We start from the raw sequence: 14927 nt of genomic DNA, 5'->3' as shown, positions 1-14927 counted from the left end.
TCAAGTGGCATTTTAAACAAACACCCACTTACAGAGACTAGCCTGAAGGTGTCGCTGTGATACTTGCTATCTTGCTTCTGCGTTTGAGTCCATGAACGCTGCCATGATTTCAGCAGATTGCGACAAATGACCAAGTGAATTGGATTAAAAAAGAAAACACGCCTTTTTTGAAATAGTAATTTAGTTTTTCCCCATTTGTGTTTATTGAAAAGGCTTATGATTCAATTGACTCTTATGACACTAGATGAAATTAGTGGCGGGCGGTGCATTTCCCATGTAGGCCTTCAGTGAAGTCCTACTTGAACGAAGTCACTTGAACGTGACTTTCGGGTGTGTTGATTCCGCATAGCGCTGCCCCCTCACGAGTGAGTATCCAATCACAAAACGCGTTGGTCACCTTCAGCGTAAGGCCAGCCAGAAGGCCTCACCGTCACCAACTCGTGATTTGATTGGCTTTCGCGACTCTCAACAAAAGATCGACGCAGGAATAAGATCTGTGCTGACAAGTTATGATAACGTGTAGTAGAAGCTGTAGAAGACAAAACACCAGGGCCACGTGTAGTTGTCAACATTGTACATTTAGTGAAAGACAACACTCAAACGTCAAACATTTTTGGTTTAGACAAAAAAGACAAAAGTTAGATTTTTATGTGGGGGGGGTGCAGGTACGATATCTTCATTTTCATGACGTGAAAGTTTTACTGAGGTAGACTATAACAAGTCAAAATTCCTAATCTGTCATATGAAAGGACATGAGATAAATATTTCCATGTACAATGTCTTCAAAATGAGGTAGAAATGGTTATAGAGAATGCACAAGATACAACAATGACAAAAAAAGAAGATAAGACGGAAATCCAGTTGGGTTGGAACAAAACTTGCTGAATGAGAACAACAGTTTGCGTGGCATATTGCTCGCGTGACACTGAAGAGCATTCAATTCTTCGAGCTAAGCGCTTAAATACTTTTTAAAAGACTGGGGTTTAGTTGTGTAACACCTTTTCAATCTCTTATTTTAATTTGAAGCGGTGTGACGATATGTCACACTTTGAACGGCATGAACTGAATTTGTTTAAGGCAGGAAAAAATGTGATGCTTTAGGATACAATTTCCCCACATTGAATCTTCTACACGTTTGGTGCCCTCTATTAAAGACATTTTTCAACCATAATCCAAAAATCAATAAGGGTCATGCTCTAAAATTCATTGTTGCTGATTAACAAAATGGCACTAAGCAATATTGTCACAATAAAACTCCTTCCTTGGGTTGCCAATTCAGCAATAAGATGCCGTAGAAAACAGAAACCAAACACTTAGACATTAAGACATTTTGAAAAACCTAAAGAGAACATATATTGAAGCGTGTTTGTTTTTCAGTAATCCATCATGCGCGGCTTGTCCATGAAACCGTTCGCCTTGCTGCAAACTACATAAACTAACACATAACATCATTCATCTCGCCACCAAAATCTAGAAGGGAAGCTATACATGAAGAAAATATGTTTCATATCTCTAAAAATGTCATCGATGTATATTATGGCATGTATTGTACTTTCTAAAAAAAAAAAAAAGAAATTCTGAATTACATTCAACTTTCAGGCCCTGGTACAATATCGCCACTTTGATTCCCAGAGCAACAAAGCAGTGTGTGCGTGTGTGTGTAGGTGTGTGTGTGCGTATGTATTTTCACCGTTATTGTCAAAGGCCTTGTAAATTCCCTGAAGATTTCAGAGTATGCTTTTTCTTTTCGACAGCTCCAGTTTTGCTCCAAAGGGCTCCCAACAAGCACTCCAAAGGTAATAACATACATTCGTATTCATCATCATTCTGAGGTAACAATAATTCTTCCTGAGTATTCAATAAAATGACGAGAAATCTTCGTTTCGAGAGGCAAAAAAATATAGACAATGAATATCAGTAAAGTAAATCCAAGCCGGCCCATTTTGCATACAGTGTGCGTATTACCACAGGCGCTCCATTGCATTAAGTTCAGCAGTATGTCGCATGATTGTTGCTCATAGTTAAGACAAAATATAAGATGGATTCTTGTAGACGTTTCAGCATCTGCATGTAAACAACGTGCCCCAAAGTTGCATACATTAAGTCTACTGCCAAAAATGAAATGTACAGGAATGCCATCCTGTGCGAAACAACTTAAAGGCCAGCTTTGTAGAAGCAGCATAATTTGTATAAACAGGATAACAGTAGCATTGAACAGGTTGGAAACAAGAGGCAGGAAGCAAAAGAGGGTGGGGGGCGGGGTGGGGAGGGGGCACGTATAGGAACATTCATTTCCTAAAGCCTCTTGATCAGCTACTGTATGATTGTGCTGAAGTAGTACGGCAATCTCACATTTTGAATTATTGCTTTCTTTACGTTTTGGTCAGAAAATTATCTTTGCGGGCCGCTCGAGTACATTGCAGTCACGGGCCTGGTAATACTCACGGCCACATATATTTATGCCATTTTCGAAAAAAAAAAGCAACATTTCCATGGTGCTGCCACAGTAGCAGAAAGGAATAAATAGATCCTGAGAGAAGAATACATTTCGACTTTCTTTATCTATGTAGAGAATGCTCCAACAATACTTTGAGCTCGCGTAATAAAATGCCCGCGTGTATCTTTGGGAAAACATTGGATAATGAAAAAGATGAGGTATAATCAACCTTAATCTTGTGCCCTCTTGTGGTTGCAAGTGATATTCAAACGTTTCAGTGGATACTTGCAAGTGTTTGGGGGTTAAAAACTCTGGTGCCAAGCGCGAGGGAATCTTCTTGAAAGCCAAATGCGTCGTCATTGGCCCCCGGGGGGATCCTCGGCTCGCGTGTGGGATGCCGGGATCTTCATGGGCATCCTCTGATGAGGAAAGCCGCGTTCCCCGGTGGCATTCTCCACCGCTAGGCCAGACGGGGGGCTGTAATCCCCTGTTCCGCGATAAGGGGGTGACATGAGGGCCTTCCCGGGTTTGTAGGGCTGCGGATCTGAACCGGAGCCACTTATGTCGTAGCCGTTGCCGTGGCCGTTGCCTTTGTTGAGGCCGTTGCCGTATTTTCTGTAGCGTGATCCCTCCACCTCGGATCCCTCTTGTCCGTCTTCTCCCATCTCAAAGGCTTTGCGTTTCAGTGGAGCGCCGCCCTCGCCGCCCCCTCCCAGGCTGTGCGACGGGTAGCTGTAACTGCTCCCCACCATGGTGGGTCTCGGGGCCAGAGGGGTAGGGGCACTAATCCCTGGAGGTAAGTAGGAGGCACTGGGGTGGCTGTAACTGGAAGAGAGGCTGTTTTGGGGGTAGCAGCCCGGCGGGTAGTTGTAGACTGGAGTGCTGGCGCTATAGCTGGGCACGAGAGTGGGTGCGGCCTGCAAAGTGTGAAGAGGAGCAGGGGGAAGTGCTGTGCCTGGCTGAGTGCAGTATCCTGAAGACAAGTAGGTGCTGTTGTATGCCGGAGGGTAGTCCTGGGACGACGGGGCACCGCAGGAGCCAGCAGCACTGAAGCCCGGGTCCGAGGCTAAGTTACTGCTCACGACGGTCACACTTCCTGTTGTCGCGATGCCCGCGGATCCAGAGCCCACCTTGGTGCCGGTTAGTGCTTCTATACCGGGGTAGCACTCGATGCCCTGGCTAAGAGCCCAGGGTTCCGACTCAGTCTTCAGAAAAGCTCCGGGCTCTGGGTAGGCCCCTGAAGCGGGACGCTCGTAGGGCAACTCCAGTCCAGAGTACTTCTCCGCATAGCGCTTGAGAAGAGAAGAAGCGGTAAGGGCTGATATGTCGTCACTGGCCCACGGGTAACCTGTGTGAGGGTAATTGCGGCGAGCGGCGGAGGCGTAGGGCTCATGTTTGTGGACTGACGGGGGTGAAGTCGTGGAGGTGACATCGAGGTGCTGCTCAGGCCACTGAGATATAGGGGCGGTGTGCTCCGGAGACCAGTGCATCTTCAATAGACCTGCACAGAACGCTACACTTAGTTTTATTGACATCACAAACACTTGCCTGACTTTGGTACTGGCAGCCCGTGTTTTTGTTCCCTCTCAGAGAATTGCTGGTAACCAGTTTGCCGTGTGTCCCGACTATTGACCAAAGTCAACTGGAATAGGCTTTAGTAGTATTTAAAAAAACGGATGGACAAATTTAAACAAAGCAGTCATTATTGTTTTGAACTTTTGCGTTCGGTCACGTGATACATGACAAATGTTGTCCAGTTGCTTGTTGGAACGCAACTTTTTTACCGTACAACTTTTAGTCTGGTGATAAAAATACCTGCGTGAGTATGTGGCTTATATTGGTACACATCACACCTGAGTACCAATGTGCACGTGTGAATCATTTACATTTCATGGAAACGTGGAAGGTTAGCAACATAAAGATAAGACACAACAAATACGAAGAGATGCAGCTAAGCTAGCTAAGTTAGCTTCATAGTTTAGCCAATCGACACCAGGCTCAAACTGGTAACAATACTATTAAAAAAAACTACAATTGTGAATGTGTTAGCATAAATGTGCATTCACAGACACAGTGGAGTTTGCCGTTAACTTGTCCGTCATATTTGAAGTAGCGGATGTCAACTAAAGCGATGTTAGAGAAGAAACTTACAAAGTGCACAGAGTTCATCCCTTCACACAAACATACTGATGTATTTGGCGCAAAAAACAAGTCGTAGTAGTTTGTAGAAAAATGTAAATGGTCCACATCAAACTGTGACATGTGTTCTGCGCACCCCCAAAAACTCTCAGAGGGCCACCATAAATGTATTCCAGCAGGATTCAATTGTCCATATTACAATTTTGCTCTCAAGGAGATTAGGAAGCAAAGAGTCACCCTGGTTAGCTGAGCATCACATCATGTCAGCGCTTAGCCTGTGCTCTTCCACACCACCTCATTGAGGCAGGAGGGTGGAGGGGGGGGGGCAACTGTCCTAATCTTTATGAGAAGCTGCCAACATAGCGCCGAGCCTGGTCTCCACGGCGATAAGCCTCCATTGGCCGCAGCTCTGTCCTCTGCCTTTGCCTCTCTCACATTGGGGCCATTGTTGTCGCTAAGCGAGTCTCCTAGTCAACAAAACCACCCCCACTGAGCGTATGATTTAATTCGGCCCAAACCTCAGGGGTGTGCTGGACAGGGGGCCGAGTGTGGGCGGGGTCATTTGTAGCGGGGAACCGAACTACTTTGTCATGCTGCATGCAGACAGAAGCACTTGATTCAGAAGTCCAAAAAGTATGTTCCTGTGTGATTCGAAACACTTCCACAAGAAGAGGGAGCCTTGACTGGTTTCTTCCGCCCTTGTCGACATGACTACCATTAGGCTGACATTCCACACATTGCCGAGTATTTTAATCTGTACTTACCCAAGGCTCGGGCCCAGAGGGGCTTCTGAGAGTGCCATAAAGTTTCCTCTGCAGATGAACATTTTTGTTTCAGGGAAACTACAGAAAATATTTCAAAAATTGTAATGACGCTAACAGTTGAGATGAGGATGTATGATGGAGTAATCCATTAGAGGGAAAGGAGAGCGATATGATTTTTAAATGAATGATCATGAAAAAGTAAATGTATTATACTGCTTGAGCCTTATTTAAGATTTTGTAGATGTTTTACTGATACATTATTGTGCTTGTTTTATAAAATGTCCCATTCATGGTCAATTGAGTAATTGAGCCATTACGTTGTGATTCATTTAGTAATTTTTCCCGTTTTTTCATGTCGAGCAAGGAGGTTTCCGTATTTTCCGGACTATAAGCCGCTACTTTTTTCCTAGATTTTGAACCATGCGGCTAATACAACGGTGCAGCTTTTCTGTGGATTTTTCTTTCACCTGTAGGGGTCGCTCTATAGTTCAGAAAATACACTAAATAAATCTAGATTTTCTTTTTGTCTTGGGTCTGTTCTGTTTTAATAAGCAAAGTTGTTGCCGCGTTTCAAGGCACTGTTTTAACAATCTGTTTATGTACAAACAACAATTTTTTTCAAAAGAGAAAACTGCGGTTTATAGTCTTCATGTGGTTTTTATTTTTTGTTTTTTCCTGCTTTATACAGGTGCGCCTTATAGTACGGAAAATACAGTATGTTTATGTTAATCATCCAATTAATAATTGTACATGCATGAGAAAGACAAAATGTTGACATATGCACGAGTTGCTAGGTCTTAAAGTGCTCAACTTGTTTGAGCTTGGGAGCGGTCCTAAATCCACTTCTTGTTCAGCGCATTTTTTTTAAGGAATTCAGCTGCAGTGGGGAATGTTTGAGTTTGGCCATTAATAAATACACACACACACACACTCACACACATGCTCATTCTTCTTTGACGCTGTCTACATGCAGATTAGTGCCGGTTGTGTCACATGTCCACCAGGACCACCAGATGGGCCTCTAAACGCTCCACATGTTGAGCCCTAAATTAAATGATCCTTCAACCCAATAATCCTGCTCATCCAATCCAAGGATGGCGGCGCTCTTGGCCATCAGAAGCCCTGCCCACGATCGGAGAAATCCCAGCACTCTAGGGAATTCCTGATCATGGCGGTGACCCATACACAGGCGGAATAATCTAAAAAATGTACACAAACAAGTGATATACGGGCGATACGTTTCAAGCCCACCGCAATTGGTCAATTTCCGCAAAATAGAGGTTTATTTATTTATTTATTTTTTTGTAGTTTTAATTTGCATTTGATTTATTTTTTGGGGGAGTGCTTCTTTTAAAATGCAACACGGTCCATACCCTTCTGACACTTGTTTCACTTAATAAATGAAATAATAAATACAGAATTTCAGGCTACATTCTTTTTACGGGACAACGAGCTCTTGGGCACGTTTGAAAAAATGATCAGATCGCGCACTGGGTCACTCCAACTGTTCGGAAACTCAAGAGAATTGTTCGGTTAATCAGAGTGCACCGTGCTCGTTCAAGAAGCTCCAACTGGGGCTACGATCTGTCAGTGCGACAGGCAATTCAGATGGAAACAGTTCAAACATGAGCTGCTGATGGTTTAGAACACAGGCTGTGCTTGGAAATTAATGAGAGGAGAGCACACAGTGACTCTCCGAACACATACACACTCTGAGAGTAGTGCACTGGCGTCAGAGTGAATCTCCAGTACCCGGAGAAAACCCACGCAGGCACGGGGAGAACATGCAAACTCCAAACAGGAACTTAGTAGCGGTAACAGAGAAAAAAAGAACACAAGTGTGTTGGGGAGGAATATGCGGCAATACATGATATTTTTTGAGTGATTAACATTGAATTTCTCAGTTTGCAACTATGGATATAAAAGCATAGTACCGACACTCACAGATTTCAAATAGTTTAAATCTACTCTTATCTGGTCTTCAGCAGATGGCCCATAATCGATTCAAAGACAAATTTGACCAGAGTAATCTAGCGCGACCGGCAATCCTCATCAAAATTCAACAGGATGGAATGCAAAAAACTGGGAGTGGATCACAGAGCTCAGATGCTGGGAGATGGAGTTGGAGTGTGTGCAGATTGGGAAAGCAGACTAATGAAGGATTAGGCACACAGGCTTTATCTGACTAGTGTCACAATCTGACACTTAACCAGACAAACGGAAGACATCACCAGTACCACTAGAAGGCTTGAAACCTCCATCAAGTAATTGTGAGACATGTCTACAAGCGCTGTGGAAATATTAATCATGCAGCAGTACAATTGGAGGGATGAGCATTAACGGCGTTAAATGACCATTTAGACACTGATTAAAATACTTAAACATTGAGTCTTTGACAGTTATTATCACTCGTCACGTGTATTATGGCCATTAGATTCTGACAATTCAAGGTCACGTCAAACATGATCAAGAGCATTTTAATCGACTACTTCTTTAGAACTGATGTGGTTGTTAATTGTAAACGAATGCTTCGCACAGAACCTTTTACAATCAATTCAAGCAAAAGGTAATTGTTGGCCAGGTATAAATTCCCTTTAGCTCAAACTGTGACCAGGAGGCAAATCATTTAGTGGTAGGTTTAGAATACAGTAAAAACCATTCATAACATCGCCATGACAACGGTTATCGTAACAAAGACCTGCTGACAATCGAAACTGGGCCTTATAATTTTACAGGAGGCAAAAATTGTTGATACACATCTTGAATTGAACCTCATTAGATTCTGCACGTACAGCTGCATAATCTTTAGGTTGCTGTTTCTTGCCTGATCAATATGTAAGAGTAGGCTTGACACAATCACGATTTTGGAGCCGATCACAATTAGCAAGTTTGGAAAAAAAAAACGCTAACTGATAACTGATCACCGATGCAATCAGAAGACAAACCAATACATGCAATCTATTTGAACAACACGGACTGGTCTCCACAAGGTTGAAAAATATTCAATACACAGAACATGGGAGGTGGGAGTTAATCTGACCAAAAAATTGCCAAATTGTTTAATTATTTATTGGGAAAGTAATCTAACGGATTTTGTATATGCTGAGATACCTAATACAATACAATTCAAATTATTTATATAGCGCATTTGATAACAGCCGGAGCTGTAACAAAGCACTTTACATGCAGTGTAATATAACTAAGCAGTAAATTAGAACACACATTAAAACACCTAAAAACATAAAAAAAATAACAAAGAACTTCCCTGTAGTGAACAAAATTATGTTTGCAGTAATGTCGTAATTTGCTGATCCAATCTGCAAATTATGAATTATTACAACCAATCACTGATTTTACATAAAATGCAAAATGCGTACCGATCCGATCCAGACGATCAGATCTGTATGAAGTCTAGTAAAGAGACATTAAATCGGTGCTTTTTTTTTTCTAAACAATCAACCTACACCATGAAGATACCATGTAACTCCTGCAGCTGCACTTTCACACTCAATTCCGCTCATTTTCCAATTCAAGTGAAATGTATTCCATTGTGCATTTCAGTGACCCATTAAAAGTGCCGATGTGTGCTGGAGCATCAGACATCTGTGTCGGAGGGAGGGTATTAGGGTATGTATGGGTGTGCTGTGGGGGGCTGGTGTGGGTTAGCCCAGGAATTAGGAGGGATGAGTGAGGGAGCCCCGGCCCTAATCTAGCAACTGGTGTTGGCTTGGAACTTGTAGAGAGCCCTCCATTCTTGGCCACGCTTGGCTTAGCAGCAGACAAAGATGAGAACTAAGCCGGCTTGGTACTGTGACAGCTTTCCTTAATCAGTGTGATCATCATACAGTCGTACTGCCAGTTTGATGCACATCACACGTCTATGGGCACATGGATGACGCCTTCAAGGGAAACACACACTCAGGGTTTAGCAAACTTGAACTAAATGGTGCCTGGTGTGCTGTGGTCATTTTCAGTTCTTGGATATAGAGCTCACAAGCCGGCATGCAATTTTTCTGGTGATGTAATATAATAATTTTCTAGGCTTCAATCTTGTAATGGCCGATTCTTTTTAGAAGTGAATATTTAATCATTTAACCTGTTAGAGGTTTCTTTTCATTTTTTTGTTGTTCTTTTATTAATGATTGTTGACTTATACCTACATATTGCGGACAATACTAAAGTTACTCTAATTAAGAGACAGTTAAATATTTCGGTACATACACTAAAATAAATTGACTGTTGATAATTAATACAACAATACAACTTTATTTATATAGCGCATTTCACTTCTGAACAGTATAGATATTCACCCATCCTATCATTTTCAAGACTGTTTATTATCAGTGAGCCGCTTCCAAATCAAATAGGGTGAGTTCACACCCACAACGGCGAACCCCCCCCACTTTTCTTTTTTTTAAATGTGCCATGCTTCAGCCACTTGCACGAGTGTGCAAAATACCCAAATCAGGTAAAAAAAAAAATATATATTTTTTTTTTAAATCAACTTTTTAAATCATTTCACAAGTGATAATTACTTTAATGCATGCTGTAGTTTATAATTTTGTAATTTAATAAAAAATAAAAAAAGGTAAAAAAAAAAAAAATAATAATTCGTAATTTTGTGGGGGTTATTTAACCAATCAGCCAAGTTTTCATGTTACTATTTCATCTGCATTTGACTTGCTATTGTATCACTTTCTTATTTTGGAATTAGTGCTGTATAACCTGTTGCAAGATTACGTATTGAAGCTTCTTTGTTGGTACTTTGAAATAATCAAATACAAAAAAACAAAGGAAGCGCTGAAGCCAACTGACCTCGAGAACACTTCAGTACTGGACCAGAGAATATGAACCTCTGAATTTGTTCTTACTACTTAGTGGATGATGTTGCTCAAAACTAAAAAGTTAAGCCCAAGAGCTGTATCCAGAAATGAAAATAGTAAGAGTTAGAGTTTAGTACTAGATCTAAAAGTATGAATAGTACGAGCAGTGCTGTGCCTTCAAACTCTACAGAAGATAACAGAACATGTTGAGGCAGGAGAAGCAAAAAGAGTTAACATGAATTGGTAGAGTTGCACTTACACCATCACATGTGTTTAGTTGGAAGGCTGACCTCAGCAAGAGTGATAGCAGTCATCAATACAACTTCTCCCACCAATCCATGTATTCAACTAAATGAAATCGTCCAACTACTGTGATTGATTCAATGAAACGGATCGACAAAAAGTGACGCAACCCCCCCCCCCTTTTTTTTTTAAAAGCGCAATCAGGTAATTACGTTAATCAAAATGACAATTCCTCTTCAGCGGAACATAAGTTATGCAAGTCATGGATGTTTGCAGGAGCAAACTGGACCCGCAGTCCACTGCATGGTCAGTTTGAGTAATTAGGGGCTAATTAGATGAAAGTAGATGTGGGGGAAGGGTCTGAGAGGGAATAGGATTTGGGGGGTTGTGTGAAGCATCAGAAGTGGCTGTGGAAAAAGGAGTGGGGGGGAGAAAAAAAAAAAACACAGCCGCCGGGAGTTGTTGTTGCTTATACTCCACTCCCAATAAACAAAGTCTTCCATTTCCGACCGGACGCACATTTGCACAAGTGAAGTGCGCCTTTTGGTGCAGTGTAGTGTTCGCCTGGCAAACAGACAGAGCGACTCCTGGTCATCTTTCAGATGAGTCAGGCTGCTGGAATGCCAGGAATCTAACCTGCCATCTATTTACACAGCACATATCCTCGCTCTGTCCATGCACTGCGCACCAACTGTCCACTTCCACAGAGTGGGGGACTGTACTTGCACACAGTGCTGATAAATGACCCCCACCTCCCGCCCTAATTTGCACATTACCGGCTCATTTGGGATAGTTAAAGACTTGACACCACTGTGTCGAGCCATAACGAGCACGCCAATGGAAGGCTCGGGATATTAATACAGCGTTATCTCCTTTTGCTTGCAGAGTAAAGCAAGCTGCATTACGTAATCGGTGAGCCAAATCCAACTTGAAGAGCCCGAGTAAGCGAAGGAGCTGGTTTGGCGAGAGGGGAAAAGGCCAGAATCCACTGTAATATGTCAGAATGAGATTTTACACACCTCAATCATTTGAACGTTTGCACTAAAACAAGCTCAAATGAAGCTCATAGCAATTAATATTGCTTTCTATTGCTTTGATTTTCCACTTGAGCTTCATTTCCCTCCTTTTTTCTTTTTTTAAAGCAGCCTCCTTCTCTTTGCACTATTGTAAAAGACGACTGTGTCCGAGCCTGTGTGGTCAGTTTTCCCTTCCCCCATGCCTTCAGTTCTCTCTCACACAAACACACGCACACACACGCTCACATGTGGCAGAGGCTGGCCTGGCCCCCTTTTGCTTATTGTGTCCACTCATATATCAGGCTGCAGCTGACCAGTCCCTCCTCACGTCCTCTCCATCTGCCCTTCACTGTGTTCTTTTTTGCTCCTTTCACAACCAAGTCTTTGCCATGACACCTAATGAGGACCTAAGATGTGCTACAATTTGCTTAACAAGCTGCTTTAATTGTAATCGAAGCCGAATGCATGTGTAGGCGGAGGCCATGTTAATGTGTGCTTCAATCCAGGGCTAATGAGAGGTTGTTGACACCATCTTACTAACAATCCGTCTAACATTCACACAAGCGCTTCAACCCCGGTAACTGGACACTAAAAGTTGGCTACATTAACATCACTCTCTTGATGTCGCATTGCGATAAAGACAACCGGTAATTAGACGTCCAATTTGGATTCTTCAAGGTTGCACAGTGGTGCAAACAAGAAGTTCAACCATGCAATTAAAACAGAAGTGGAGGATCAAAAAAAAAAAAAAAAAAAAAAAAGGATCAAATAAGAAGAAATGTAGCAAGTAGATGTGAGTCGTTTTTGGAGGGAGGAATGTGGCAGATGCACGCTAGTACGACTTGTGTCCAGCCTAAAAAAAGGCCCTCCTCCCGTGCTTTCGACCAGCTTACATTTCTCACCTCCCCTTGGCATTACTCTGCGAAAATGTGAAAATAAATTCCTGTTGCATTATTCCAATCAGGTTAGCAATGTAATCCTGTTAAAGCTAGCCCCTAATCAATAGTCCAGTAAATCAATAGAAGCATATTCATCAGGCTGGATAGCAACCTTTTCTGATTAACACAACCGATTATGGGATTAAACATGCATAGAAAATAAGTATAGTTGTTCATTTTAATCTGACTACAGTAAAGAACCTACTCCGCTGGAATAATAAGGAATTGTTATATACAAAGCAGCAAATGTTTTGTTGTTGTGAACCAATGTGAGAACAGATATCTTATTGTCCGAGGGACATATTCGCACGGAGGGTCCGAAAAAAGAGGAGAAGCTGCACACTTTCTGTGAAATTCCTCAATGCAAAGTCTGGAGACTCAGCTGTAAAATCCATTAGCATGTCTGTCCTGTCTACAGGACTTCCCAGATGACCCCCTTGTTGTCCTCTGCTGCCACAGGATGAGATAACGGTCAAAAACAGATGATGTAAAAAAAAAAAAAAAATTCTGGCCCATTTAGGCACACGTCGTAAAAGCTTCCCATTTGGATGCATTCATGCAAACTTACTGTAAGGGGTGACAGAACTGAGCATTCTGCTGCCCTGGCCCCAGGTAAGGAGGACAGGACCGGGTCCACTTGGTGCTAGTGAGAGCACCGCTGCATGCCGCAGGACCCCCCCGGGCTGCAGTCGCTTGGGCGGATGCGAGCTGGGCTAGTGAGCGGACCCCCGCACCTTTCCATGGTTCATCTCACACCTCGAGGCAGCTGGGACACACGGCCACCTGAGGAACGCGCACAGGCCAGTTTCAGAAGACGTCACACACGTAGAGACCGGCTCGTTAAATTAGTTTGATGCAGGTCATTATAGGAAAGGAGGAATGTTTAAAATGCTCAGTGCAAGCGTAAAACAAGTTGCCGTGATCACCTAGCAATTGAAGTTAAGTTGAGATGTGCACATACATTTTGGCGAACAGCGATCGCAGTTTTTTGACATCAAATGATGTTAAGCTTTTTCGATGGTGAGGAAAACTCAACACTCATGAATTCGGGCGATCATTCGAATACTTGTAGAAGTTGAAGTGGACACAAGTAGAGATAAATGTTGGGGATGATTGGTTTTAGTTTTCTGACATTAATTGAGTCCCCATGCGCAGGAAAAGGTTTGAAGTCCAAATTAATGGTGTGATCCTTCGAATATTTTTAGAGGTTGAAATGGGCATAAGTAGAGACGTGCACACAAATTTGATCGCATTTTGTGTGTTAAGCTTTTTTTTTTTCCACTTAGTGTTTTATGCTGTCCCCAGGGAAGAACAGGAAGACTGCTGTTTGCTTTCTAAAACAATAAAAAAACAAAAAAAGTGGCATTGTCTTTGCTTGCCCTCTCGCTGCCTCCGGTTTCTGTCAATTCTGTCCCGCTGAATGCTCAAACAGACGGAACCCAATCTGAGCACAAAACCACACGGTCAGCCGGCAGGTAAGTTTCTAATCCTTTAAATGAGCAGATGCACCGCAAAGTACACAACAAGATCAAAAAACACATTCCCATGTCCAAGCCTTATTCAAGGAAATCAAGACGTGTCATTTTGAAGAATGTACTAAACATGATTAAGCACTAACTAACAGTTACAGTCTCAACTCCTTTCCCTCCCCTGGCTTGACCTCCACAGGGGCAAACTGGTGAACGCCATACACACTGCTGGAGGAATAAACAACAGTATGTAAAGTGGAATCCCACAACACATGGGAGAGATCATATCACATGAGGAGCGCAGACAGAGCAGAACATTTCCGAGCTGACGAGACCTTTACTGCTTCAAGTTAGCGAATGACTACTGACCTGATCATGCCTGCATCTGCTTGCCAAATATTTGAAAAGTAATCCACTATTCCACAAAACAAGCAGGGAGCCCGAGAGTGTGTGAAGCGTGTGTGCGAATGTGTGTGTGCACTCCTTTCTGGGACCATATCTTTCTCTCCTCCACTCCCTCGATCGCCCTTCAGCCTCCCTCCCTCTCTGGCCTAGTGACAACAGAGCAACACATACATCCCCTCCCCCAACTGCACAACCCCTCCCCCTCTTTTGTTAAAACTATTTCAGCAGGAAAAGAGAGAGAGAGAGAGAGAGAGAGAAATGACCAATCATGCTATGTAAGAGAATAGCCAGCTTCCCCCTGCAGTGCATAAATATGGATATGCGCGCGTGCGTGTGCGCGTGCGCTATCTTTTGGAACACTTTGACGGATGCGCATGAATAGGGACACACACGATTGAAAAATAGTGAATTTTCTCCTCGGCTAACCACATGAGAAGTTCAGTTATTGTCAATGACTTCTATTGATCAGTCGCATTGATCTTCGTATTGTTGGGTGGGCGGGGTCGCAACAAGCATGTCAATATTACCTAATTCCTGATGTACCCCATCCCCCTACACACATGCACGGGGCAAGAGCAAATGACCCCAGCTTTGGCCTCCAACATTTGACTCGAATGTGGGTTAATTTTCCTCACCTGTAACTCACCATCCATTCCCCTTCATATATGGAAAGGCACTGTTTTTTTTTCCATT

General features: G+C 42.8%; 1 protein-coding gene across 1 annotated transcript; it reads right to left on the bottom strand.

The window, feature by feature from the left end:
- Positions 1–618: 618 nt before the first annotated feature.
- LOC148327232 (fidgetin-like protein 2) lies at positions 619–14355 on the bottom strand. Its single transcript, XM_088309025.1, has 3 exons — positions 14199–14355; positions 12929–13143; positions 619–3938 (listed from the first exon to the last, which is right to left on the bottom strand). The coding sequence occupies exons 2-3, from the start codon at positions 12951–12953 to the stop codon at positions 2794–2796; spliced, it is 1170 nt and encodes a 389-aa protein (XP_088165151.1). The 5' UTR covers positions 12954–13143; positions 14199–14355; the 3' UTR covers positions 619–2793.
- Positions 14356–14927: the final 572 nt, after the last annotated feature.

Source organism: Idiotropiscis lumnitzeri, chromosome 11, assembly GCF_059441095.1.
Source record: "Idiotropiscis lumnitzeri isolate Australia: NSW breed Sydney's pygmy pipehorse chromosome 11, RoL_Ilum_1.0, whole genome shotgun sequence".
Taxonomy (NCBI): domain Eukaryota; kingdom Metazoa; phylum Chordata; class Actinopteri; order Syngnathiformes; family Syngnathidae; genus Idiotropiscis; species Idiotropiscis lumnitzeri.
The sequence above is the reverse complement of the archived record's forward strand: the minus strand, read 5'-3'. Positions and strand labels throughout refer to the sequence as shown.